This window comes from Drosophila busckii, chromosome 3L (assembly GCF_011750605.1).
Source record: "Drosophila busckii strain San Diego stock center, stock number 13000-0081.31 chromosome 3L, ASM1175060v1, whole genome shotgun sequence".
Taxonomy (NCBI): domain Eukaryota; kingdom Metazoa; phylum Arthropoda; class Insecta; order Diptera; family Drosophilidae; genus Drosophila; species Drosophila busckii.
The window spans coordinates 8,723,100-8,748,166 of NC_046606.1; the positions used below are offsets into that span (position 1 = coordinate 8,723,100).

General features: G+C 42.9%; 6 protein-coding genes and 1 long non-coding RNA gene across 9 annotated transcripts; 3 read left to right on the forward strand and 4 right to left on the reverse strand.

Annotated features, from left to right (window-relative positions):
• Window positions 1–676: 676 nt before the first annotated feature.
• On the reverse strand, window positions 677–3,379 carry LOC108598499 (serine/threonine-protein kinase tricorner). The gene is made up of 5 exons (XM_017985169.2): window positions 2,665–3,379; window positions 2,096–2,305; window positions 1,931–2,037; window positions 1,385–1,869; window positions 677–1,323 (listed from the first exon to the last, which is right to left on the reverse strand). Exons 1-5 carry the CDS (start codon window positions 3,142–3,144, stop codon window positions 1,229–1,231), a joined length of 1,377 nt encoding a protein of 458 aa, XP_017840658.1. The 5' UTR covers window positions 3,145–3,379; the 3' UTR covers window positions 677–1,228.
• A 351-nt stretch (window positions 3,380–3,730) lies between these two features.
• LOC108598622 lies at window positions 3,731–5,329 on the forward strand. Its single transcript, XM_017985320.2, has 3 exons — window positions 3,731–4,322; window positions 4,397–5,085; window positions 5,143–5,329. Exons 1-3 carry the CDS (start codon window positions 3,827–3,829, stop codon window positions 5,248–5,250), a joined length of 1,293 nt encoding a protein of 430 aa, XP_017840809.1. The 5' UTR covers window positions 3,731–3,826; the 3' UTR covers window positions 5,251–5,329.
• Window positions 5,330–5,410: 81 nt separating this feature from the next.
• LOC108598130 (fibroleukin) lies at window positions 5,411–6,621 on the reverse strand. Its single transcript, XM_017984748.2, has 4 exons — window positions 6,616–6,621; window positions 6,544–6,563; window positions 5,593–6,483; window positions 5,411–5,539 (listed from the first exon to the last, which is right to left on the reverse strand). Exons 1-4 carry the CDS (start codon window positions 6,619–6,621, stop codon window positions 5,434–5,436), a joined length of 1,023 nt encoding a protein of 340 aa, XP_017840237.1. The 3' UTR covers window positions 5,411–5,433.
• Window positions 6,622–7,039: 418 nt separating this feature from the next.
• On the forward strand, window positions 7,040–15,321 carry LOC108600102 (mediator of RNA polymerase II transcription subunit 12). The gene is made up of 7 exons (XM_017987472.1): window positions 7,040–7,675; window positions 7,737–10,551; window positions 10,608–12,384; window positions 12,442–13,146; window positions 13,206–13,508; window positions 13,579–13,903; window positions 13,966–15,321. Exons 1-7 carry the CDS (start codon window positions 7,063–7,065, stop codon window positions 15,297–15,299), a joined length of 7,872 nt encoding a protein of 2,623 aa, XP_017842961.1. The 5' UTR covers window positions 7,040–7,062; the 3' UTR covers window positions 15,300–15,321.
• A 344-nt stretch (window positions 15,322–15,665) lies between these two features.
• Window positions 15,666–21,639, forward strand: LOC108600100 (bifunctional 3'-phosphoadenosine 5'-phosphosulfate synthase). Of its 3 annotated transcripts, none has more exons than XM_017987471.2 (4): window positions 15,666–15,864; window positions 19,312–19,426; window positions 19,483–21,008; window positions 21,070–21,639. In XM_017987471.2, the coding sequence occupies exons 1-4, from the start codon at window positions 15,823–15,825 to the stop codon at window positions 21,274–21,276; spliced, it is 1,890 nt and encodes a 629-aa protein (XP_017842960.1). In that variant the 5' UTR covers window positions 15,666–15,822; the 3' UTR covers window positions 21,277–21,639. The 3 variants fall into 3 exon arrangements, with proteins under 3 accessions (XP_017842960.1, XP_017842958.1, XP_017842959.1); XM_017987469.2 differs by lacking the exon at window positions 15,666–15,864 and adding an exon at window positions 17,390–17,643; XM_017987470.2 differs by lacking the exon at window positions 15,666–15,864 and adding an exon at window positions 18,212–18,356.
• On the reverse strand, window positions 16,224–18,840 carry LOC108600103. Its single transcript, XR_001915177.2, has 3 exons — window positions 18,768–18,840; window positions 16,608–16,708; window positions 16,224–16,312 (listed from the first exon to the last, which is right to left on the reverse strand). It is a non-coding gene; the product is annotated as an uncharacterized LOC108600103 (long non-coding RNA).
• Window positions 21,640–21,891: 252 nt separating the features above from the next.
• Window positions 21,892–24,710, reverse strand: LOC108598680 (serine/threonine-protein kinase PLK4). The gene is made up of 7 exons (XM_017985403.1): window positions 24,626–24,710; window positions 24,462–24,557; window positions 23,630–24,401; window positions 23,070–23,568; window positions 22,527–23,010; window positions 22,319–22,456; window positions 21,892–22,251 (listed from the first exon to the last, which is right to left on the reverse strand). The coding sequence occupies exons 1-7, from the start codon at window positions 24,659–24,661 to the stop codon at window positions 21,967–21,969; spliced, it is 2,310 nt and encodes a 769-aa protein (XP_017840892.1). The 5' UTR covers window positions 24,662–24,710; the 3' UTR covers window positions 21,892–21,966.
• Between the last annotated feature and the right edge of the window lie 357 nt (window positions 24,711–25,067).

Genomic DNA, 25,067 nt, shown 5'->3' on the forward strand with positions numbered 1-25,067 from the left:
GTTGTTAGTTTGTATTATGCACATGTTTCATTTATTATTGCATTTCATTGTTGCATTATTATCAATATGCTTATTATTTATAGTCTATTACCAAAAATAATTTCTTAAAACTTGTTCGCTCGATTCATTTATTTATAGTTATGCTTTAATTACTTTAAGTTTCCGCGTTGCTCAACTGCTTGAGCGTGTTTATTTATATTTGTTGCTGTTCTTTTGTTTTTTTTTTTTAATTGTATAATTCGATTTAATATTCTTGCATTTTACCAGCTTGAATTTGTTTAAAAACACACATAACTCCAAAAACAGCAAGAAATAACTACAAGTTAAACGCTAAAATATTGCAAGGATTTAAGACTTTCTTTTTTACGAAGATTAGGACAGAGGAAGGAAGTGTATATTTGTTTGTGTGTCTGTTTAAACGAAACCGACTTTTTTGTTATTGATGCACTTTAGTTAGTAACTAATTTGTGTGGTTTTGGTTGATATCGGTGTGTTTTTAATACATAGAAGGGGTTTGTGTTAATGTGTGTTGGTTTTTTTTTTTTTTTTTGCCATAATTAATAAATACAAAACATACATACATATGTGTATATTAAATAACGTTCCTAAATTTAAAACATTTCACAAAAATTGGCTAAATAATAATATTGTGGATATACATAATTGTTTTTTGAAATTTATCAATAAATTTCGCTGCTGCCTAAAGATGTTGGAGAAAAAACATATGTATATATAATTATAAACAATTGCCAAATTGATTACTATAAACTCAACGAATTTGGGAAGCTGGTAGCTGTTAATCAAACCCAATTAAAGTGGGGAGTGTGGGGATCATTAGTGAATTAATAGACATTTAACTTAATTTGACGCGGGATTGCAAAATATTTTACAATGCCAATGCAATATTTTGTTGTTGCTTTGCTCGGTCTTCCTTATACTTTTCTTTTTGTTTAGTTTTGTTTCTTATTTTGTTTGGAATCACAAATGTTAGCTATAGTAGTATTTAAATACACATGTAGGTAAGACATTTAAAAGAAAAATTAAGTTTTATAGCGTTGAATAATGCTCTTGGTGATTGTGTTAGAGAGACTACGACTGCGATTGCGATAGCAATTGTGGTTTCTGCTGCTGCTGCTGCTGGCGTTAATGGTGCTGTGATTGTGGTTGGTGTAGGTAATGGTGGTATGTGGTTGGTGGCAAAGTGTGGCAACCGGCAAGCTGCGCAGCTTCACTCCAAATTTCGCACTTCGAAGCGCTTGTACGTGTAGTTGATGAAGACCCAATCCTTAGCAATTTCACCACCCTGTGGCACTGGCACCGATGCTGAAAATAGATTATGTAACTCTATTAATTTTAAACTATAAAATATTTGCTTATGACTTACGTATCTCTAGTGAGACATCGGGAAACTCATCGAAGTTGGACGTATCATCAATTGAGCGCACCTCGACTGGTATTGCGGCAGGACGCTCACGTATATGCTCCCAGTCAACGCCGCGAAAGAACGGCACCGACTTTAGGTCCTCGAGGCCACGTTGCGATCCTAAGCGTCGGTCGGCTTCGCAACAGAAGTTTATGATAGTCTCCTTTGCCTCTTCCGATATGGGTATTTCGGGCGGAAATATTAAAGTTTCACGCCAGTTCATGACCTTACGATACGTATCCTGTGGATTGTCCGAACAGAACGGGGGATAACCCATTAGCATTTCATACATAATGACGCCAAGCGACCACCAATCACAGGCTGGTCCATAACCGGTTTGCAGGAATACTTCGGGTGCTATATAATCGGGCGTGCCCACTGTGCTGTATGCCAGTGCGCGTCGATTTCGTTTCCAGGATTCGGCTCGTCGCTTCGAATCCATTGGACTGCAAAGCAATGTAAAAATTAGGCAATCGATTGGTAAATAGTACAATAGTTAGTGCGTACCTGGCACAAGTTCCAATAAAATCCGATGGTTTCGCCTGCGATAAGTCACGGTAGAAATCTGTACGATGCGACTTCTTTAGGCCAGTGCAAAGGCCAAAGTCTGAGAGCTGTGGTAGTAAAATTTATAAATTAATAAAAGTCGAATTATACAATTAGGAGAATTACCTTTAGATGCCCCCGCGCATCTAGCAGCAAGTTATCCGGCTTAATGTCTCTGTGTATGAAACCGAGCTTGTGTATCGAGTCAATCGCTAACGCTGTTTCGGTTATGTAGAACTGTGTGCACTCCTCCGATAGTGTGTCCTTTTTCATTAACAGTGTCATCATATCACCACCAGGCAAGAATTCCATTATCAAATATAAGTTCACCTGGTCCTGTAATAAATTAACAAAAACAACAGTTGAATATTTTCAAAACATTTACACATTTCAAGTTGCAAAAAATAAAAACAAAGCGTCGCTGTTCCATACAAAAGGCAGACACACAACATACATATTTATATATACGCTCTTAAATAAATGTGTGTATGTGTGTGTGTGTGATTGCATTTAAGTATGTGATGTGAAAACTTTCACCCAGAACAAATCAAAACAACAACAAAGGGCCAGAGACCATATGATTTGGCAAGCGCTTTTGCGTTGGTATTGGTTTATTGATTTTCAACTGCACTTGTGAGCAGCGAGCGATGACGACAATTGTGTGTGGGAGTCGTTGGCATTAAGAAAAGACTCACCTGAAAACTGTAATACATCTTGACCACCCATTGGTGATCGGCCTCGACAAGCACATCACGTTCGGCACGTACGTGGGCAACTTGCTCCTTTTCCAGCATGTCTGCTTTGCGCAGCACCTTCATTGCGTACACATGTCCTGTGTCCTTTTTTTGCACCAAACGTACCTCGCCAAAGGCACCGCGTCCAATCACTTTCAATGCCTCAAAGTCCTCGACTCCCAAACGTAATCGCTTGAGGCGTAAATATTCCGTCTCCTTTTGCGCATGCTGTAAGCGTTTCTCCTGTCTCTGCGATTCCGTCAGACTTTCGTCCTTCAGCTGTGCTTCCAATTTAGCCTGACGTTGTTTGCGCTCACCATATTGTGTCACTAAATTGCTGTAGTAGTTTTCTAACGTCACCTTGGCCTTGGTCGCTTTGTCCAGAGTGTGATCGCTGAAACGTATGGAGGAGCCATCAGAGTCCGTTCTGCTGCTCATCATCTAAACGAATTTGTTTGTGTGTGTGTGTCTTGTGGTCTGCCTTCCTTGCACGCGTTCTACACTTGCTTAAAGCACACACACAACTTAAGAGTATAGTAATGTATTGCCTTTTTCCTTTGTAATTTATAAAAATTGTTGGCTCCGACTCTCTTTCTTGTTTCGTTATCGTTGTTCTTTCGTATTGTACATAGGGTTGATATTCTTCTTTTGGTTTTAGTCATCACAACGATGACAGTGGGCTTAAACGCAAATATGGTATCGAGTGTTTTAATTCTTATAAGAGTCCTATGTGTCTGAACATGACTTGGAAACATATACACAAAATTGTTGTGATGTTTCATAAATGTTTATTAAAATTAATTATTTTCTAATTTTTTATAGAGGAAATAATTACTTTACATTTTTGCCGTCTGTTTTCTAATTGTATATGTACATCGCCCAGCCACCACAAAAGTTGATGTGTGAATGAGATAGCTGTTACCAATAATGGATAATACTTGCTAACTTGTACAAACTCCCGCAATATCTTAGTGCTTTCCGTATTTTGTCATCAAAAGCTCACAGATTTGACGAAAAAAAGGCGAAATGGGCAGACTTGTTCTTGCACACATCAGCTGATATTTAATTAACAAAATGAGTGCTTGCGCTGCGTATTTTATTGAAAGGTCCTAGTACGACTGAAATGGCGCGTACAACAAATTTCGGAGACGTAAATTTTAATTGCCTCCTGCTTATATTCAAATTCGTGAATAATTTAGAAGACCAAATTAGACTAGCACTGTGCTGCCGGCGATTTCGTGATGCGTTTGTTTACATTCACCGTCAGCGCTTTGTCGAAATTGTCGACAGTGATATTAAACTTAAGAATATTGACGATTGGCGTGCCTTTTTGTGGATGTGTGGCTCTAATATAAAAAAGCTGCACTCCTTTTACGATGACGATCATCCCTTGCAGCTACTGCCACTGGTGGCCAGGTTTTGCAACCGCTTGGAGTGCCTTACTCTCCAAAACGCTACCATAGCTAAGTCACAACCATATCTGCTTCAGTTGACAACGCTTAAGAAGCTTAATGTAAGCAATTATAAATGCACCAGCAAAGATCTAATCAAATGCATGAAGGAGAGATTGCCATACATTCGTAGTATTGGCCTGGACAGTCCATTTGATCGACGGGAGTGTGAGTGTCCATTCCATGGGTTGACTAATTGATTAAATTTTTTTATTAATTGTCCACATTTTTTTTAATGACAGTACTGGAATTGCGTCACTTTATTGATTTGGAGGAGTTGCAGATATATGATGAATTGACACCCTCGGACTTTATTGTTATTATCAAGCCCATGCGCAGCTTGCGCTCACTGCAACTGCGTAATGCTAAAAGATTCTTGACCACAAGCACAATCAAGCAATTAGCCATAAATTGTCATAAGCTAGAGAAACTTTCATTCTTTGACAGCGACGCTGACCTTACGGCTCTCTCACTTTTTGAGCATCTTCAATATCTGCAATTATGCTGCCCTGACAATCAAAAGACACTTCTATTTAAGGCGCTGGCTCGCAAGAATGGATCCCCCTTAGAGTATCTTATACTGCAGCGTAAAAGCTGGATAAACGAAGAGCAGGCGCAATACATTAGTGCAATGAAGTGCCTTAAATGGCTTGTTTGCAAGCCACGCAATGATCGCTGCGTAGAGCATTTATCCAAGTTAATGCAGCTGGAGTGCCTTTCCCTGCAATGTGCTCGGGATATTGGCGAAACTTCTTTGATGAGCTTGATTCGCAATAATGATCAGCTGCGGTATTTAAATATTTGTTATTGCTTAGGCATAACCGACGCCTTCATTGTTGACATGCTGGACTATCTATCAAAGAGACGAGCACAACAGCCCTTGGAGCTATATGCGGCTGTCACAGATATAAGACGCGAAATAATGCAAAGAGTAAGTTAAACTATAAGAATTGGTGTTCTTATACAAATATATATGGTTTCTTTACAGTTGCCTGCCGATTATGCGTCCAAATCTTTATGTCTTTACTTTGAGTGCAGTCAAGGCATCTGTTCTAATGAACATTTTTATAATGATGAACCTGAGTTTGAACGGTAGACAACGAATATTTTAAACATACCAAAATATCACTTTATATTAAAATACGTACACTCCTTTTTATATAAGCAATTTTATTTATTCATGTCAATTGCTAATATTTACACTTTTATTGTTGTTGTTTTTCTCAGATTAAGTGTGCAATTTTTCAGTGATAAAATAATTTGTAAATTATCCTGAGTATTATACCTTGGGACGAATTAACATTTTCACAAGATTGAGTATCTTTAAGTCTCCCCAAAACATACCTACTAGATTATTGTCAGCTACGTATTTTCCATTCAAATTACTAAAATAAAAAAACATTTTATTATAATAAATATTAAAGTAATTAAAACTAACCTCTTTGTGTAGTCATTAAACCACCAACCACCATTAAACTTCTTGGCGTATTGAATATTTACTTTGTTTTTTGTTGAGAAACCTGTGTGCTTGCTAGTTTTTAGGTAATCCCCAGCTGTTCCACTATATAAGTCCAGTTTTATAAGATTATATTTTTCTTTTTCGTTGGAAATAGCGAATTCGCCATATCTTGCATGAATAGTCTGACCGTTTAATTGTTTTAAATGCACATATAGCTCATAGGGCTGACTTTTTGTAATATAATGAAGCTTTTCCAAGCCTATGAAAAAATCTCCATTTAATGATCCGAAACCGTTGCGATAAGCATTCCAGTCTCTATCAAAATCAACCTTGCCATCTGCTCTTCGTAGTATGGTAATCCAACCAGGACCCGCTGTGTGGGCATCACATAGCACGTGGAATGAGCCGGCACCAGCAACATTAATTTTGTACTGTTTAGAAGAATTTCCAAATGGAACACAACTATTGGGGTATGGACTTTCAATATAAGTTTCTCCACCTTTAGATTCATTTACTTTAGTATTATATTCAGTCGATTCATTTTGACACCTTTTTAGAGAGTCATATGGTGGCTTTATCTCTCCATTATTATGAAAATCGAGAAATTGTGATCTTAGCTCGTTGATGACGGCAGTATTCGATTCAGTAATTAGCTTTCTTAAGCTATCAAATTCATTTGGCTTGTGTTCATTTGAGTATAGACTTGTTAATTTTGCTTGAAGCTCTGCAATTTGTCGATCTTTGCCTTCAATTATGCTATTAAAGTTATCATTTTCATTTTTTAAAAACTTTAAGAAATTGAGCAGCGTCTTAACAATTTTATAGCAATATTGACCACATTGCTTTTCATAGTCTGAATGATTAGAAAGACTACAAGACTTAAAAACTACATGTAATGTAAACTGTAATTATTTAATTTTCTATACTTACTTCCACTTCTTTACTTGTAGCTATCACGACGGAAAATAGCATTGACTGTAAGATCAGGAAATAAATATTTACTCTCATTTTAGTAATAACTTAACAATTATAATAAGCTAATAATTTTTTGAAGCTTTCTACAAACAGATTTAAGCTGATAACTAAGAGCTTGATAACCTTTTGACAGTCAACATATTATTTAAAGAATATATTTTTAAATACTTTTAAAGGGACCTGTAAGTACAGCAAACTTTTCTATTCATTTTTAGAGTATCCCCATAAGGATAGGTAAAACTATAATAAAAATAAATTTAATATAGTTGAAATTTCACATTCAAATATACTTTTAATGAAAATGTTTCGCTATCAAGTATCGATACCTAAGTGCCAGAAACAACAAAGTGCGTTCATCTCTAATTTCAGTGTTGGAAAAAACCGACAGTTTTTCTTCTGTTATTGTTGTGTATGCGTGAAAATTGCAGATTTCATCAAATAATTTCGTAAAAACACATTTTTACGGCCGTAAAAATGCTCTCGCTTCTGCAGGAGAAGCGACCGCTCAAGCGGACACGCCTCGGTCCACCGGATATTTATCCGCAAGACGCTAAACAGCGCGAGGACGAATTGACGCCCACAAATGTAAAACATGGGTTTACAACGATGCCGCCTCTGTCTGATGAGTTCGGAACGGCACATACCACCAATGTGAACGCCAGCAAGGTGAGTGCGTTCTATAGCGGAGTGTTGGCCAAGAAGGAGGAGCTAATGACGCTGCAGGATACGGTGCGCAAGAAGCAACAAATTAATTGCAAGGACAATTTTTGGCCGGTGTCACCACGTCGCAAATGCACAGTCGATGCTTGGTTCAAGGACCTGGCTGGCAACAAGCCGCTGTTAAGTTTGGCTAAACGTGCGCCTTCATTCAATAAAAAAGAAGAAATTTTTATAACTTTGTGTGAGAATCAAGTAAACATGCAACGTGCCACTTGGTTCATAAAGCTCAGTGCCGCCTACACGCTCAGCTTTACTGAGTCAAAGAACAAAAAGCGCAGCATTTATGATCCAGCTGCTGAATGGACGAGTAATATGATAAAGTTTATGAAGGAGCTGTTGCCCAAACTGCAGGAATATTATCAACAATGTAAGTTGTGTCTTATAATACAAGATTTTGTATTTATCTAGTACCTTGTTATATATTGCAGTGCACGACAAGAATGGCTTGCAGTCCGGTGGCGGCAGCAGCACAACCATCAGTGGCAGCAACAATAACAGCTGCAGCAATGGCACCAGCAGTGGGAGCAGTGGCGGAAGCAACAACAATAACTCAGGCAGCAACAACAATAACAACAGCAGTAGTGCCATCAGTTCAGGCAATCTTATACCCGTTCCAAGCATGACCAGTCCATTACCGCCAATCCACAGTCCAGCCAATGGACAACCTGTCGCAGTGGGCTCTGCCGGCAGTGGTAGTGCTGCCGCTGGGGCTACTCTAGCACCAGGCAGTACACTAACACCATTAGGTGGCAGCGGTGTAGCAGGTGGCGCAACATCGGCCAATGCGGGCGCTGTGCCGCCTGGTTCCAGTATCTCTGGTGTTGGCAGTCAGTTCGAGGACAGTCGCAATGCATTAAAATACTGGAAATACTGCCATCAGCTGAGCAAGTACATGTACGAGGAGTCTCTACTGGATAGACAGGAGTTTCTCAACTGGATACTGGATCTGATGGACAAGATGCGCACGCAGGCAAGCTTTGATGAGCCTCTAAAGAAGCTAGTGCTCAGCTTTGCAATGCAATATATGCATGACTTTGTCCAGTCGGAGCGTCTGTGTCGCAAAATGGCCAATCTGGTGGCTAAGAAGCTAGCGCAGCTGCTCAATGCTGCAGTGGAGCAGCATCAACAGCAACAAGCACTGATTAGGGCGCAGGTCATGGAAATTGATGCACTCGAGGAATCACAAATCACACAGTTGCCTAACGAAACAGATTCTTATGAGCGTGCCTTGCAGGATTGTATGAACTGCCCGCATCATCGGGATATAGTGTTATATCTAAGCACCATACTACAAGTTATAACCATTGAATGTCCAACAGCGTTGGTGTGGAGCGGCATCGCAGCACATCGTGCGCCCTCCTCCTTGGTTGGCAGTCCGCTAGACCATTTGCCGCTGGCGCCATCAATGCTCCCAATGCCAACGCGTTGTCAACGCACAAATCTCGAGCTGCGCAGGCAGCTACGTGCAGCGGAGGCGGATATTGTGCTGCGCACGCAGCATGCAGAGCAGCGTTGGTTTGCCTCCAAGTGGCTAAACGCGGGCAAGAATCACTACACGAATGTGTTGGCAAAATTGGATCATCTGGACACGCACTGCTTTGAACGCATGGATCAATGCAATTCCATAGATACACTCTATGCACACATCTTTCCGCCGCAGTCACGTCGCCAGGAAGAGGATGCACAGCAGCAACAGCGCACAGCCTATGAGCCCAAACAGGATGCGGATACAGTGCGCATACTTTGCGAATGGGCAGTGTCCAGTCAGCGTTGGGGTGAACATCGCTCCATAGTGGTAGCTATACTGTTGGACAAGCGCCAGATTGACGTAACCAGCACACCTGCGGATTTATGCGGCGACAAAGAGGACAAGGACTCGTTGGCCTCTGGCGCAGGCCTCATCGATGGCTTGCCCGTATTTCAGCATGTGCTCATGCATTTTCTGGATCATGACGCACCCGTATTAGATGAACACAATAGCACGTCCCAACAGCGCACCGAGTTCACCAATCTGATGCAGTTGTTCAGCGCCCTCATACGCTACGACGTTTTCTCACATAATGCCTATATGCATACTCTCATCTCGCGCGGTGACCTGTTGCTCGAGTCCACACTGATGCACAAGGCGTCAACGGCGACGAAGAGTTCACCGCAGCCGCCAGCGCCGCCGGCAGCCAGCGGCAACGCCAGCAACACACATGGTTTTGATGATGATGGCTTTGGTGCGGGCATTGGCATTGACTTCAAGCACAACGAGTTCGATGACTCCAATGTGGATGATGATCTGGACAAGCTGGTGCAGAATATTAAGGAGAAGGGTCAACAGCATGAAGCGCCCGATAGTCCTAAGATAGGCCCACCAGGCGATGCCGATGGCGCCAGCGTGGACACACACAGCCACAGCACAGGCAATGGCCCGGGCTGCAACATCTCGCGGCATTATGTGTATACCAAACACTTTCCCATACCGCAGGACGACCCGAGCATGTCCAGCTACAGCAGTGAGAGCAACCAACGCTATATACTGCTCTTCGGTGTGGGCAAGGAGCGCGATGAGAAGAAGCATGCGGTCAAAAAGATGTCCAAGGAGATTGGCAAACTCTTTACGAAAAAGTTTAGCATTGATGTTGCGGAGGGCGGCAAGGTAAAGAAGCATTCACGCAACGAGTTCAACTTTGAGGCCACCACGGCGAAGTGCCAGCAGATGGCCTACTTTGACCAGCATGTGGTCACTGCACAGTGCGCCGCCAATGTGCTGGAACAGCTCAATGGCTTTGCCCTGGGCAACAACAACTATTTGCCGGTGCAGGAGCATGTGGCCTTTCTGTTTGATCTTATGGAACTGGCGTTGAATATCTATAGTCTGCTGGAGCTGTGTGATCAGCTGTTAAAGGAGCTGCCAGAGGTCGAGCATCAGCTGCAACTGAAGAAATCCAACATGGTGCGTGGATACACCACCTCCTTGGCTCTGTATATAGTTAGCATACTGAGACGCTATCACAGCTGCCTGCTGCTCTCCCCGGAGCAAACGTTGTCTGTCTTTGAGGGTCTCTGTCGCACCATACGCCATGTGAGCAATCCCAGCGAATGCAGTTCCGCGGAGCGTTGCATCTTGGCGTATCTCAGCGATCTGCACGAGTCCTGCGTGCTGTTGCAGAGCAAGGAGCAGTCCTCGGAGTATTATCAGCAGCTCAATTGCATCAAACGATTCAAGGATATCTTCAATACACCCGAGCAGCTAAGGCAATTACATTCAATAACATGCACTGTAACTTTTATTAATCTGTCTTACCCCACAGCTTGGCTCCTCAAGGCTACAATCCCCAGATGCTGCAAGAGCTGTTTGTGGCGCCGCGTCGTGGCGGAAAACTTGAACCGCACTGGCTGCGTCAACTCCATGAATCCTCTGCGAATGTCTATAGCTTTGTATCCAATGCTGTCATTGCCGTCTGCCGTGAAACCGACAACGAGCGGCTCAATGATGTCGCCTTGGCGTGTGCCGAACTCACCGCCAGCTGCAATGTGCTCTCCGAGGAATGGATTGCCGCCTTACAGAGCTTATGCAGCGGCAGCAAGAATCCGCGCTATCCGCATCTGAATAACCAAGTCGACATTGGTCAGACCAAGACCCACAATGCGCTGGCCGTATTTGTGTGCATCCTTGTGGCGCGTCACTGCTTCTCGCTGGCGGATTTTGTCAGCAAATTTGCGCTGCCCACGCTGGCGCGTTCGGTGAGCGGTGGCGGCGAATTAAGTTCGGATGCAGAGGCAGGCGCACGTCTTACCTGTCACCTGGTGCTGAAGCTGTTTAAAACGCTGGAGATACCACAGCCAGGAATGTATTCGGTGAGCACGTCGCCCAATCCGCTGCATGCAGTGGGCAATGATTTTAGCATACGCCTCAGCTGCGATCGACATTTGCTGGTGGGCGCTCACAAGACAATACCCATAGCCGCTGTGCTGGCCGTGCTCAAGGCCATACTTATTGTCGTGGATAATGCAGCATTGAAGACTCCACTGAGTGGCAATGGTGGCTTGGGTTCTGCGGGCAGCAGTACTGGTGGCGGCGTTGGCAGCGGAAGCTTTAGCAGTGGCAAACGCAGTGGTTTCAATACGCCCGTGCATCCCGGCAGCACGCCCAAAAGCAATGAACAACGTCCGGCGGATCTCAGTCAGATTCTAGGCACTAGCGATCTGCAGCTGGGCAGCCTTGGCAATGAGCAAGAATCTCTGCAGCAATCGTCCAGCGGCAATAGTTTGGGTAGCGGCGAGCAAATCTCTTTACTGGAGTTTGCCCAGGCGGTGCTGAAGCAAATTTGCGCCCAGGAGCATGTTCTGGAGCGCTGTCTGAAGAACGCGGAGCAACTATGTGACATGATTATTGATGAGATGCTGACGGCAAAGCAGGCACAGCGTGTGCTGCACATGATCTGCTATCCGGAGGCAGAGTTTAATATTATATCGGAGCTGGATCAGCGCGCAATGATTGTGCGCATACTGGAGCAGCTGGATCAATGGACGTTACGCATCTCCTGGCTGGATCTGCAGCTCATGTATCGCCAGTCACTGAGCAACCCCAGTGAACTCAATATCTGGTTGGATACGGTGGCGCGCGCGGCTATTGATGTCTTTCACATGGAGGAGATAATGTTGCCTGGTGCCGTCAAGCCCATACATAAACCCAAGCCCTCCACTTGGCTAGTGGCGCCGCTAATAGCTAAACTAACGCCCGCCGTGCAGGGACGCATTTTGCGTGTGGCTGGTCAAGTGCTAGAGAGCATGAACTACTTTTCCAAGGTGTCCAAGTCGGATTGCAATAGCTCGGGCAGTGGGGATGAGCGTGAGAAAGGCAACAGCTGCCATAGCAGCAACAGCTTTGGTGGTGGTGCGGGCGGTGCTAACGGCGGTAGTAGTAGCAATGGGAACGCTGCCCCGCGCAACAAGAAAATGCCGCTGAACTATCAGCCGTTCCTGGGACTCATACTCACCTGCCTAAAGGGCCAGGATGAGTACAAGGAGCAACTGTTGGTGTCGCTTTACTCACAGCTCTCCCAATGCCTCCAGTCGTTTGCGGAGGTAAGCTTTGACTTTAAACCGTTTGATATATTCAATTCAATTGTGTTTTCTCTACAGCTTGATACGATTGGCGGCATTGATGAGCCGCAGGCACGCGAAGAGATTTTGGATGCGCTGCAGCTTCGTTTCTCGCTGGTGGGCGGCATGTTTGAGGCTATACAAAAGAACAGCACGCCCACTACGGATTGGGCAATATTGCTGGCGCAGCTGGTTTGCCAAGGTGTAGTAGATTTGAGCTGCAATCGTGAGCTCTTCACCACAGTGGTGGATATGCTTGCAACGCTGGTTCACTCGACGCTTGTCTCCGACAGTCAATCGGAGCGTGATGAGAACAAAAAGCTCTACTTGAATCTCATGAAGAAGCTGAAAAAGGAAATTGGTGAGAAAAATAATGCATCCATACGCGTTATACGTCAACTGCTGCCGCTCTACAAGCAACCCACCGAGGTGATTGCCTGTGAGCATGCGGGCATGGACACCAAGGGTAATAAGATCTGTGACATGGACAAAAAGCAGCTGCGCATCTCGGATAAGCAACGCATTAGCGTTTGGGACATACTCGAGGGCCACAAGAATCCAGCGCCGCTTTCATGGGTTTGGTTCGGCGCCGTTAAGCTGGAGCGCAAGCCGTTAACCTATGAGGAAGCGCATCGCAATCTCAAGTACCACACGCACAGCCTGGTCAAGCCCAGCAGTTATTACTATGAGCCACTGCCACTGCCGCCAGAGGACATAGAGCCCGTGCCTGAAAAGATTTGCATAGTATGTTAAATAGACATTTTATTGCTGTTGTCCCTATTAAGTTATTGTTATCCTTGCAGAAGGATGAAATCATGAAAGCAGACACACCCTCCTCAGTGGATCAATCTCCCAGTGCTGTGGTTGGCACTGGACGTGGACGCGGCAAGGGCACCACCACACGCAAGCGCAAACCGAAGAATCCCAAGACGCCGCCGGTGGTTAATACACAACAGCAGCAACCGCAGCTGGTGCCGCAGCCGCAGCAACCACAAAATCCACAGCAGCAACAGCAAATGCAACAACAGCAACATCAGCAGCAGCAGCAACAACATATGCAACAGCAAATGCAGCCCAACATGGGACAAATGCCTATGCAGATGCAGGTAAGCGCCAAAATATATACAAATCAAATTAGTTTGCAATTATTAAAATTTACTTATGCTTTACTTTAAGCAAATGAACATGCAACAGTTTGGCCCCAATGCAATGATGCAGCAGCAGAATGCGCTCATGCAGCAACAGCAGCAGCAACAACAGCAGCAGCAGCAAATGCAACAAATGGCGCCCAATCAAATGCAGCAGCAGCTGAATGTCGGTCCCAATGGCCAGCAGGCGCAGATGAACTTTATGCAGGGGCCTGGTGGACCTGTGGGACCACAGGGTATGCCTGGCCAGCAGCAACAGCAGCCACAGTGGCACAATGCGCCACAGCAGCAGCAGCAACAACAGCAGCCGCAACAGTATCACCAACAGTATACCCATCAGCAGAATATACAGAGTATGTATCCATTGGTCTGTTCCAGTATGAGCCCAACTAAGCTTAAGTTTTATGCTTTCCAGTGAGTCGTATGGATCGACCGCCAGTGAATGCCAATTCCAAGCAGGCCTTGTCGCAAATGCTGCGTCAGCGCCAGCCAGCCTCATTCCAGCAACAGCAGCAGCAACAGCAACAACAGCAGCCTCCTGGCGGCGGCTTTAATCCCCTGCAACAACAACAGCAACAGCAGCAACAGGCACCTCAGCAACAGCAACAGTTGAGCGCGCAGCAAATGCGACAACAGCAACAGCAAATGAATGCACAACAGAATCCGCAGGCAGCAGCTGCTGCTGCAGCCGCTTTTAGTGCAATGCAGCAGCAACAGAATGTGCAACAGCAGCAGCAGATGAATCCCAATCAGCAGCAGCAAATGAATCCGAATCAACAGCAGCAGCAAATGAATCCCAATCAGCAGCAACAGTTTATGCGCAACAACATGCGAGCGATGGCGCCCAATCAAATGTCTGGAATGAATATGGTAGGCCAAGGCATCCCACAGAATCCTATGATGCAGCAGCAACCCATGGGCCAAGGCATGGTCGGCATGGTCAATCCAAATGCTAATCCTATGATGCAAGGTGCTGGTAGCGGCAATGGCTCTGTTGGTGTTGGCGTAGGCGTTGGTGGTGGCGGCAACAACATGAGCATGGGTGGCATGCCACAGCAGGGTATGATGCAACAGCAGCAACAGGTGCAGTTCCAGAATTTTCAGAATCAGTATCAACAGCAGCAGCAACAAGGCATGCAGCAGCAGGGAGGCGGTGCAGGTGTTGGCGTGGGTGTGGGCGTCGGCATGGGCCCTAACCAACAACAGCAACAACAGGCCGGCCTCATGGGTAACTTCAATCCGCAAATGCAGCAAGCGCAGCGTAACAATCCCGATTTTATGGCCGCTGCAGTCGCTGCACAGCAGCAACAGCGCGGCGTGCCAGGTGGCATGATGGCTGCCAATCGTGGTCAGTATATGAATCAAGCGCCAAATGTCACCATGACCAATATGATGGGCCCCGGACCAGGTGTAGGTGTTGGCCAAGTTCCACCGTACGCTCGGCAACAGTCCACAGGTGGCGGAAAACCAGGTGTGTTGCCCTCGCAGCAGCAATTCCAACAGCAGCAGCAACAGTTGCGCCATCAGCAAATGATGCAAATGCAGGGCATGGGCGGTGGAGGTATGGGAGGTGGACCCCAAGCAGTTGGCGGTGGTGGTGCTGGCGGCGGCGGCATGGTACAGCAGCAGCAGAATATGAATCAACAACAGACTCCAAATCTAGTTGCTCAGCTGCAGCGACAGATGCCAAATCAGCCAAATATGATGGGCCAACAGCAGCAGTATCAACATCAGCCGCCACCCTATTAGTTTGTATTTTTAGGTAATTTAAGCAACATACATATATTTAATTATATATTAATAAAAAGAATTTTATTTTCAAACTTTGTAAAAATAATCGTATTTCAAATAGATAGCAGAAAGCAATTGGTTGAAAAGACATCGATAGCAGGTACCTTCGATAATGCCATCGATAGCTTATCATCTCTAAAGTTTTGCTCTCAGCTGTTTTTATATGTGTGTGTGTTTCTTTAGTATTAAAAAGTAAAGAGATTTTACGGCAGCTTAAATTATTTGTTTTAATTAGTTCTAAGATTAAAGTTAATTAGTGCAATACAATTAGTTCCTACAATATTCAACTACATATGTACAAGAGTTTAACCAACAGAAGAAATGCTAAACAATTGTGTACAGCTATAATTTCATTCATCAATCGCCAAATCAAGTTTACAAATAAATTCACCTTCTTCTTTGCCGCCGACCCACTCAGTATTGTTTGCTAGAGCTTAGGAGGTGGACGTCTATATATATTTGCTAATCGCCAGAGTCGAATATGAATGAAGCACCTGAGCACAGTAAAAAGCGTCAAAAGACGGTATGTATGTATGTTTGTGTTTATTGTTTAAACAATTGCATAGTAGCTATCTGTAATTGATGAAATGCTTGCAGGAAGTGTAGGTCAATTGAACAGCTGTCAGCAGTTGCATGCAACTGTGACAGAGCATACATAGTTAAATAAAACATCACACCTTTTAAGTTTTTGAATAGCACACCCAACAATATGCTTGTTTATTTGATAAGAATTTCGCTTCCATATGTGTGTAACGTTTCTCATAACTGCGTTGCCTTAAAAAAACATATTTCTTATCTTTCAACTAACAATGTCGTCAATTATAAATATTTGTCCTTAAAGTATTATCAAAAGTGACGTTTATTTAAAGTTATTAAGGTCCGCATATTACACTCGCATATCAACATTATAATTTATAATGTAAATTAGCATGCTTTTAAAATATAGTTGCGCGTGTCACAAACTGTTGAATCTGCAAAATTCGTAAACAAATTATAATGATTAATATGGCATTGTTTACTTTTTTGCTTAGTATTCTTAAACAACAACAAAAAAGTGACTGTTGCTTTGTTATATAAATGTTTGTAATATTTGCAAAAAAGCAAGTTTTATTTACGTTTCTTATGCAATATTAACAGGTTTTTATTGTTTTTTTTTTAACTACGAGATGGTAAAAACCAGTTAAAATTAAAAAGAAAGTATTCCACAGACGATAAACTAATGTTTTGGACCATGCTAACGAATTGTAAACAAGTTAAAATACATACATGGTGCATAACTTTGTCATACAAGCCAACTGGCTTGTAAACTTGGTCAACTCGTCATCTTGAAGTATAATTATGCTCAAGTTGAATGACCACACGTCTGCCTGTAAACCAACAATGCTGTAATTGTTGTTATTCATATAGAAAACGATTGTTTTGGTTTTAAATGTAGGTCGCTTATAAATACTATTAGTATGTATGATTTTGGGTAAATGTGAATTTGTTTCCATTAGTTATATTTGATAGACTCCCTATAAAAATATAAAAAAATATATATTTCTTATAAAATAGGGAGATTCTGTGGAATGGCCCACATGCGTAAGTGTAAGATAAACTTTTTTGCTTGAATTTTATATTACATAGAAATTCAAGAATTTCTTATCTCAAAATGTACAAAAATAAATAGTGAATAAAATTGTTATCGTTGGCTTATCTGACAGACATAAAAGCTGTAACATTGTTTGCTCATATGAATAGATTTTATAGCTTTATTAAGCCTTTGCAAAAATCTCTCAACATCTTTTATTAATTGTCAACCTGTACTTTGCGAATTATATGTACTATATAGCCAGACAGGTTTTAGCCTAATCACTTTGAGTACTTATGGCCATTAAGATTAGCAGCAACTTTTTGCTAATAGATTTTATGTGCTTATAAAAAATACATACAAATATATTTTTATTTTTTGGCAACAAGTTTGGCTTATGCCTTGCGCTTTCTTATTGTTTCGGTCGCTTCGAGTTGCACAAAACACTTTTGAAATTTCAGTTGCAGTTTGAAGCTAAAGCGAGAAAGTTCGGCGCTTCATTTTATTTCAACCCGGTGAAAACTCTCACTTGCCTTTAATTGTCAGCATAGTATACCATACACTTTCTTTTCGTGCGTTTGCATTTGTTTACATTTACTTACGAAACACAAAACAATGTTTACAAAACGCGCTAATTTGCTGCACAGTAATCAGCATAATAACAACAACAACAATAATAATAATAACACTGCTACAAGTTGTGCTTTAAATCCTGACAAGTGCAGCGACCTAGTAAGTTTATAAACAATGCTAATCAACGTGTTAAAATTTGAATTATGCACGACATTGAATGTGAAGTGAAGAAATTGTTCTTATGTGTGCTTGGTAACAACAATAATAAGTAAACAATTCGTTCTGCTTGTTATTAATTTCTTTTTTCATTTGTGCTAGGCAAGCGTTGTTTAGTTTACTATTTGCAATCATGCCAATAGAGTAAATGTACATACATATGTATGTACATACTTTGTAATAATTTAAAAAGCGCAAACTTTTGATTATTGTTTGCTTAGCAAAGCACAAATTTTTGCCACAGGGCAAAGAATTTATTTGTAAAACGGAAACCGTAAGAGCTTCACAGCTCGTGCAGACATTTCTTTTGTGCGCTCCCATAGCAAAAAGATCTGTAAGCTCAGCTCAGCGCACGAAAGCTGCGCTCTCGTTATCTCATGGCCTCTTGCGCTCTCGCTCTCTGAGTGACGTTATATGTGTCTGTGCTGGTTGTGGGCCATATATCAACGTAAATATTATGAAAACGTTTAGTCTGTCTTCAACCTTTGTTGCGTGCGTCTCGCTAAGGAACCTGTTATACTTAGTTTACAATTACCACTCTTTAAATTCTAACAGAATTGTGCAAACAATAAATATAAACTATATAGTGTGTAACATTTGTATTTAAAGATATGCCCAATCCGCCAATTGGCTTCTATCCGCACTTGAAGCGCAGGGTAATGCCAAATATTAACAATTTAAATAAACAGCTGTGCTTGCGAATAAATAACAATAAAATAATAAAACATTGTAGCTTTAGTGTCTGCTGGCCTATTTTTCACTTGCTTACGTCTAAATCTGCAAATAGCTTTGTTCAACTCATTAAATACACGTAGATATTGCAATGCTGATAAGCGAAAACACTTTTAATAAAATAACAACTTGGGCTTGTTCATAAACAAATAAAATACTGGAAAATGCAGCTCATCCCAACTTGCGATAAAAGTGAAAACAATATTATTGTTTATTGTGTATAAATTGAGATTTTGTGTATAACTTAAAACATATTTTAGAATATAATTAGCTAAACAACGCCTAAGTCAAGAATTTTTATATAGAACCACAATTTTAATGACTTGTTTGCTTACCCCTTGTTCAATCTATACTTGTTTATACATACATGTGTGTATGTCTATACATATAAATAAATCTATAGTGCTGTTCATTAATCTAGCATAAGTTTCGCGGACCACTTTGTCATTTCGTCACTCACAAAAATGTGAAAAGTGGTATTTTTAGAAGGTTTGTCAAATGTAATAGTACCGAATCAACTAGGCCTTGTCTTTTTATATATATATGCAATAAGATCTAAAATTTTGGAATGTATTTAATCAAATGAAGTTTTCCTAGTTTAATTTTGAAGTGTATTAAAAAGTTGGCTGCTCGCAACTTTATAGTGTGCTTGACTTTGTTTTGCCCTATCGACAGCGACGTTAGTAAAGGGTCAACAAACTGTGCAGATTCAAGAAATTGAACATAGAAGAAATTGCTTGGGGGTCAAAGCCAAAACTCAAGCTTTGGACCCAAATCCCAGCCGGAGGCAGTTGCCGCCACGCATGAATATTCATTTATGTTAAGTGCCCCGCAGCATATTGACTCTAATTCGCTCTCTCTCTCTCTTTCTCTTTGCAGTGCCTACAAGTGGCCACGAATGTAACCGAGCAGAAGCATCATGTGACGCGTGAGACGCGCGGCAGAAACTTGGGTTTGAGTCGCGGCTTTCGTGGCTGCACCGTTTGGTTAACTGGTGAGTTAGATTGAAGGCAAGTTGCATTTTGGATTATCATTCAATTAATTGGACAGGTCTCAGTGGCGCTGGCAAAACATCGATTGCTTTTGAGCTGGAGGCGTATCTGGTCTCCAGAGGCATACCGGCCTATGGTCTGGATGGCGATAACATTCGCACCGGTCTGAACAAGAATCTAGGCTTTACGCCTGCGGATCGCGAGGAGAACATACGACGCGTTGGCGAGGTTGCCAAGTTGTTTGCGGATAGCGGCGTTGTGTCCATCTGCAGCTTTGTCTCGCCTTTTGCCGATGATCGTGACATGGCGCGCAAAATACACAAGGATGCGGATCTAAAATTCTACGAAATCTTTGTGGATACGCCGCTAGATGTATGTGAGACCCGTGATGTCAAGGGACTGTACAAAAAGGCGCGCGAGGGTGTCATCAAGGGCTTCACGGGCATAACGCAGGAATATGAGCGGCCGCAGCAGCCGGAGCTGGTGGTCAATACGCACGACTGCACAGTGCGCGAGTCCACACAGCAGCTAGTGACTTTGCTGGAGCAGGAGGGTATCATACCGCGTTCGCTGCGTGATGTTGACTTGTTACCGGAGCTGTATCCCAGCGAAGCCAACGAGTCGCAGGAACTGGTCAAGGAGGCCGAGTCACTGCAGTCGCTGGAGATTAGCACTGTGGAGCTGCAGTGGGTGCAGGTGCTGGCCGAAGGCTGGGCGTATCCGCTGCGTGGTTTCATGCGTGAGGATGAGTATCTGCAGACACTACATTTTAACACGCTGCAAAGCGGTCTGGATGCCTCGTACCGCGAGAATCATTCGGTGCCCATTGTACTTAGCGCCAGCGCCGAGGACAAGCAACGTTTAGATGGCGTCTCGGCGATAACGCTCAAGCACGAGGGCAAGGCAGTGGCCATACTGCGTCGTCCGGAGTTTTACTTCCAGCGCAAGGAGGAGCGTCTTGCGCGCCAGTTTGGCACCAGCAATGCCAATCATCCGTACAGCAAGATGGTCTACGAGTCCGGCGATTATTTGGTCGGTGGTGAACTGTCAGTCATTGAGCGCATCCGCTGGCGCGATGGGTTGGACCAATATCGCCTGACGCCCAACGAGCTGCGTGACAAGTTCAAGGAGCTCAATGCGGATGCCATTTTCGCCTTTCAGCTGCGTAATCCCATACACAACGGGCACGCGCTTCTCATGCAGGACACCAAACGCCAGCTGCTCGAGCGTGGCTTTAAGCAGCCCGTGCTGCTTCTGCATCCGCTGGGCGGTTGGACAAAGGACGATGATGTACCGCTGCAGGTGCGCATGGCACAACATCAGGCTGTGCTCGACTCAGGCGTGCTCCGACGCGAGGACACCGTGCTGGCCATCTTCCCCTCGCCCATGATGTATGCTGGGCCAACGGAGGTGCAGTGGCATGCCAAGGCTCGCATGAATGCGGGCGCCAATTTTTATATTGTGGGCCGTGATCCGGCCGGCATGCCGCATCCGGACAAGCAGGCATATCCCGATGGTAATCTCTACGATGCTACGCATGGCGCACGTGTGCTCAAGATGGCACAAGGCCTGGACAGCATGGAGGTAGCCGCTTACACTTAATGCTATAGCAACGATTCTTTATCAAATTCTTCTCTTCTTGCAGATTCTGCCGTTCCGCGTGGCTGCCTATGACAAGACAGCTACTGCCATGGCCTTCTTTGATCCGCAGCGCAAGGATGATTTTGAGTTTATATCTGGTACCAAGATGCGCACCTTGGCCAAGACAGGTGCCAGTCCACCTGATGGCTTTATGGAGCCGCAGGCCTGGAAGATACTCGCTACCTACTATCAGAACCTGCCGCAGGCGTAACCCCCGGTCCAAAATCCGACGACAGGGATAACCCCGCACAAGTCTTAGTGCAATTCAACTAGCAATGCTTAGCTAAAGCGTATTTGAAGCTTTTAATTCCACACTCTTTATCCTTATATACTTACCTATGTTAAGTACAACGTGCTATGTCCAAATGCTTAAGTTCTTGATTTATCGCTTCAATTTCAATCGTCCTTTTTTGTATTTATGTGTGTGTCAGTGTTTGTGTGCGTGTGAAATTGTAATTATACAACAAAAGCCTATATTTAAGCTGTTCCAATCTGTGTTTATCCAAATCTAAACATTTTATACTATCTTTTGTATCTAACACAATAAATTTTTAATCTATGCATTTAAATGAATAATTAACTAAATTGCTATATCAAATTTCACGGAATACAAACAGATTTATCCTAACGGTCTCAATTGGTTGTACTTTTGACAGCTATTTAAAATTCTCAAGTTCTATTTTTTACACTCTTTTAAGTATTTAATATAATTTTCCAGAATATTTACTTCAATTTGTATTATTGAATTGAAAATTGAATACACATAAAGTAAATAATGGTGTCCTCCGTATTTACTGTAATATCCACTTTATAAAATATATTTATAAAAGAAAGTGCAGCTACCACGGTATAATACAGATTAATTTAACTTTTATCTTAACAAAACCAACTACCTATATTATTATATTAGCATGCGATTGTAACAAGGCCCAGACGTTGTCTTGGGTGTCATCATGTTGCAGTCGAATTTCTTGTTGCCAATCAATGGTGCAGACTTCAGTTTCATCTGGACTTGAGGCAACTGTGAGAGACGATCCCTAACTGCCAATGGCAGGTCGTCATGATCAGGAAAATGAGTAGAGACACCGCTGGGTTGTGTGTATGTTATACCACCACCTTGTGCTTCTGGTATTACTGAGATCACTGCTCCATCATGGAATTGCATTTGTACAACTCCATGGGAGAGCTGAAAATAAATAGAGAAACTTATTGGCGGTTGTTCGGACATACGTCTAATAATCTAGAAAACTTACCTCAGTGGCTGTGCCTATACCTGGTATGGTTAAGCGCTTGATGGGAACGTTTTGTTGGGCAGCTATAAGTTGAGGTCTCAAAGCATCTGCACTACTTTGCATAGAAGAAATTGTGCTGATTGAGAAATTGAATGATCCCTGTTGGATGAATGCATATAGTTTCAGATTATTTTTTATTAATGTAAAACTCAAATGTATTGACCGTTACCTGTTGGGATTTAGGCGTGGAATATGCAAAATTTGTAGTGTCTTTGAGCCCTTCGGAACGCTGTGCTGTTGGCGCGTCTGCAACAGGTCTGCGTCCAATGGTAACAGGAAAGCAAGTGTTTGCACCAGTTTGTGCAAGTTCCAGAGCATTGGATATGCTAAGGCAATGGGCGAAGCACTCGTTGCTATGGTCGATTAATCGCTTGGCTTCCGGAGAGGCTTGATCTGTGTAAAGCATGCCATGTGCATTGTATACTTTGACACCTTCGCTGGGAGATTTTAAAAGCTTAGCGCCCGAGTAGTAGCTCATTTCGAAATCGGACATGTTTTCCATCAAATGGCACTTTGCCAATTTGCTAAAGTACGTCACCTTAGGAGTCTTACTGCGCACCAGACTCACAAAACGCGCCGCATAAATATATTTCTTCCAGTGTTTGCTGGGTAAGTTATCATAGCTATAAACGCATTCCCCAGTTGCTAAACTTCTGTAAAAAGTTACTTCATTAGTTAATTAGATAATATTTTCGTACGCATTTCTACTTGCCGTCCAGGATCAGGTTGATAAATTCTTATATGACGTCCATCACTAGTTATGCGACAAATATCAGAAATGCGATCTTCGTTCATTTTGCCTTTTGATTTTAAGAACTCTACGACAACATCACCTTTCGCGACAATGCTCATGATGGCATTTTTTGTCTTATAACGTGTGGGCTGTAGTCTAAGTGTGCTTAATGGAGGCACAGAAATGCTCTCCTTACTTTCTCTAGCAGCTACTGTAGCAGGTGGTGCCATTGGTGTTGTTGCGACCACAGGAGTGGAATGCGCCAGAAAATTACCTTTCTGTGACCCACCCATCTGCCAATCCATATCTATGCCAGTATCCACAGTCTCAGACGAACATTGCCTTAATGGTGCTACTGGTTGTACATACTGTTGCCGTTGCTCTTGATAATAACCATATTCCTCCTGAATCTGTGGAAGCATTTGCACCGCAGATTGCTGCTCCATCGAACGCAAACGATGCGAGTTTTTTGAATCATCTGCAAATAAAGCTTATGATAATTACAAAATACAAAGCTTTCTACAATTTAGTTTGCTTACTGCTAGCAAAGGTAATGATTCCACTGTCACCGCTGGCAATGCTATAAGCTTCCGAGGCACCAGATGTGGAGTAGCTGATGGCGATCCCAGCCGCCTGTGTCATGAATGGATGCCGTAGCACTTGTTCGAGTGAGATGCGTTCACTGGGGTTTTTTCGCAAGAGCTTGTCTATTAAATCGCGAGCCTCATAGGACAAGTGGCTCGGCATGGTGTAGTCGGAGTGCACCACCTTGTTAAGCGTTGATTGCACAGCGTCCGTGTCAAAGGGTGGGCGGCCCACTAGCAATGTGTATACCATGCAGCCAACGCTCCACAGATCGGCTGGCAGACCGTGCGACAGATGTGAGACTACCTCTGGAGAAATATAGTTTGGCGTGCCGCACATAGTCATGTGGCGTTCGTCGGGACGTTTCAGTTGCGTGGCTAGGCCAAAGTCAGCTATTTTAATGTGCATATCTTTACTGAGTAGGAGATTAGATAACGATATGTCGCGATGCATGATGTTGTGTGAATGCAAATAGAGCAGCCCAGCTACCACCTGACGCAGAATGGAGGATGTTTCGTCCTCGGTAAAAGGACGCTTCATTTGCTGATTCATATAACGTTGAAGTTCACCGTTGTCAGCCAATTCCAATACCAAATACACATAGCTTGCATCTTGAAAGAACGTGTACAGCTGCAGCACAGAAGGATGTTTCAATCGTGAATGTATATCCACTTCCTGCCGCACCCGATTCGTCAGTCCAGAGCCCTGTATTAACTTTTTATCAATCTAAAACAAAAATGGGGCATTTTTAATAATCAATGCTTAGCGTTTATACTACACTAGTACCATTTTTATAGCAACTTCCTGATGTGTGCGCAGGCATTTTGCTTTGTAAACACAAGCGAAGCCACCCTTTCCCAGCAGGTGCTGTACTTCATATTCCTGTACACAAAACAGATCGTTATTAAATATTGCATTCAGAACGGTAGAACTTATCAATTTCTGTTTACATCAATAGTTTCTCCATAATTCCGGTATGGTAGCATGGTTTACTTAGATCTTATTGCAGTTTATCTTTTATTATTTGTATTTTAATGTAAACAAAACAAGCCGAAAACAGTTTGAAAAAAAAGAACGCCAACTTAAATCGATATTAGATAAATCGCAATGCAGTCATGCTGTTGTAGAGTTGCTCATCATGTCTGCAATACGGCCTTACTGATAATTTAACTACCTAGAACAGCGCGTTTTTCAAAATATATGCTATCAGGAAAAACATTTTTAATGCAATTTATAGCCATTGGAAACCAATATTTAAAGTATTTCAATCTTATTAATTAACTTTTAACGATTTTTAGCCCTAAGTTTTATCCCAGTACAACAGGATAAACAATTTCTAGGTTACAGCTATTCAAAACCGGTTTTGATTTCGTATTAAAGTCACACATCATC

Bases quoted from the DNA above. Each gene is read 5' to 3' on its own strand.
- LOC108598499 (XM_017985169.2), bottom strand. From the start codon at position 3,144: ATGATGAGCAGCAGAACGGACTCTGATGGCTCCTCCATACGTTTCAGC. The intron at 2,306-2,664 runs GTGAGTCTTTTC...AATTTATTACAG, and splicing joins AGATGTATTACAGTTTTCAG to GACCAGGTGAACTTATATTT. The intron at 1,870-1,930 runs GTACGCACTAAC...ATTGCTTTGCAG, and splicing joins TTTATTGGAACTTGTGCCAG to TCCAATGGATTCGAAGCGAC.
- LOC108598622 (XM_017985320.2), top strand. From the start codon at position 3,827: ATGGCGCGTACAACAAATTTCGGAGACGTAAATTTTAATTGCCTCCTG. The intron at 4,323-4,396 runs GTGAGTGTCCAT...TTTTAATGACAG, and splicing joins TCCATTTGATCGACGGGAGT to TACTGGAATTGCGTCACTTT. The intron at 5,086-5,142 runs GTAAGTTAAACT...GTTTCTTTACAG, and splicing joins GACGCGAAATAATGCAAAGA to TTGCCTGCCGATTATGCGTC.
- LOC108598130 (XM_017984748.2), bottom strand. The intron at 6,484-6,543 runs GTAAGTATAGAA...TAAGTCTTGTAG, and splicing joins CTACAAGTAAAGAAGTGGAA to TCTTTCTAATCATTCAGACT. The intron at 5,540-5,592 runs GTTAGTTTTAAT...TTTTTATTTTAG, and splicing joins TTTAATGACTACACAAAGAG to TAATTTGAATGGAAAATACG.
- LOC108600102 (XM_017987472.1), top strand. From the start codon at position 7,063: ATGCTCTCGCTTCTGCAGGAGAAGCGACCGCTCAAGCGGACACGCCTC. The intron at 7,676-7,736 runs GTAAGTTGTGTC...TATATATTGCAG, and splicing joins GCAGGAATATTATCAACAAT to TGCACGACAAGAATGGCTTG. The intron at 13,904-13,965 runs GTATGTATCCAT...TATGCTTTCCAG, and splicing joins CCATCAGCAGAATATACAGA to TGAGTCGTATGGATCGACCG.
- LOC108600100 (XM_017987469.2), top strand. From the start codon at position 17,527: ATGTTTACAAAACGCGCTAATTTGCTGCACAGTAATCAGCATAATAAC. The intron at 19,427-19,482 runs GTGAGTTAGATT...TTAATTGGACAG, and splicing joins CTGCACCGTTTGGTTAACTG to GTCTCAGTGGCGCTGGCAAA. The intron at 21,009-21,069 runs GTAGCCGCTTAC...CTCTTCTTGCAG, and splicing joins AAGGCCTGGACAGCATGGAG to ATTCTGCCGTTCCGCGTGGC.
- LOC108598680 (XM_017985403.1), bottom strand. From the start codon at position 24,661: ATGCTACCATACCGGAATTATGGAGAAACTATTGAT. The intron at 24,558-24,625 runs GTAAACAGAAAT...TTTTGTGTACAG, and splicing joins ATTATGGAGAAACTATTGAT to GAATATGAAGTACAGCACCT. The intron at 23,011-23,069 runs GCAAGTAGAAAT...AACTTTTTACAG, and splicing joins TATCAACCTGATCCTGGACG to AAGTTTAGCAACTGGGGAAT.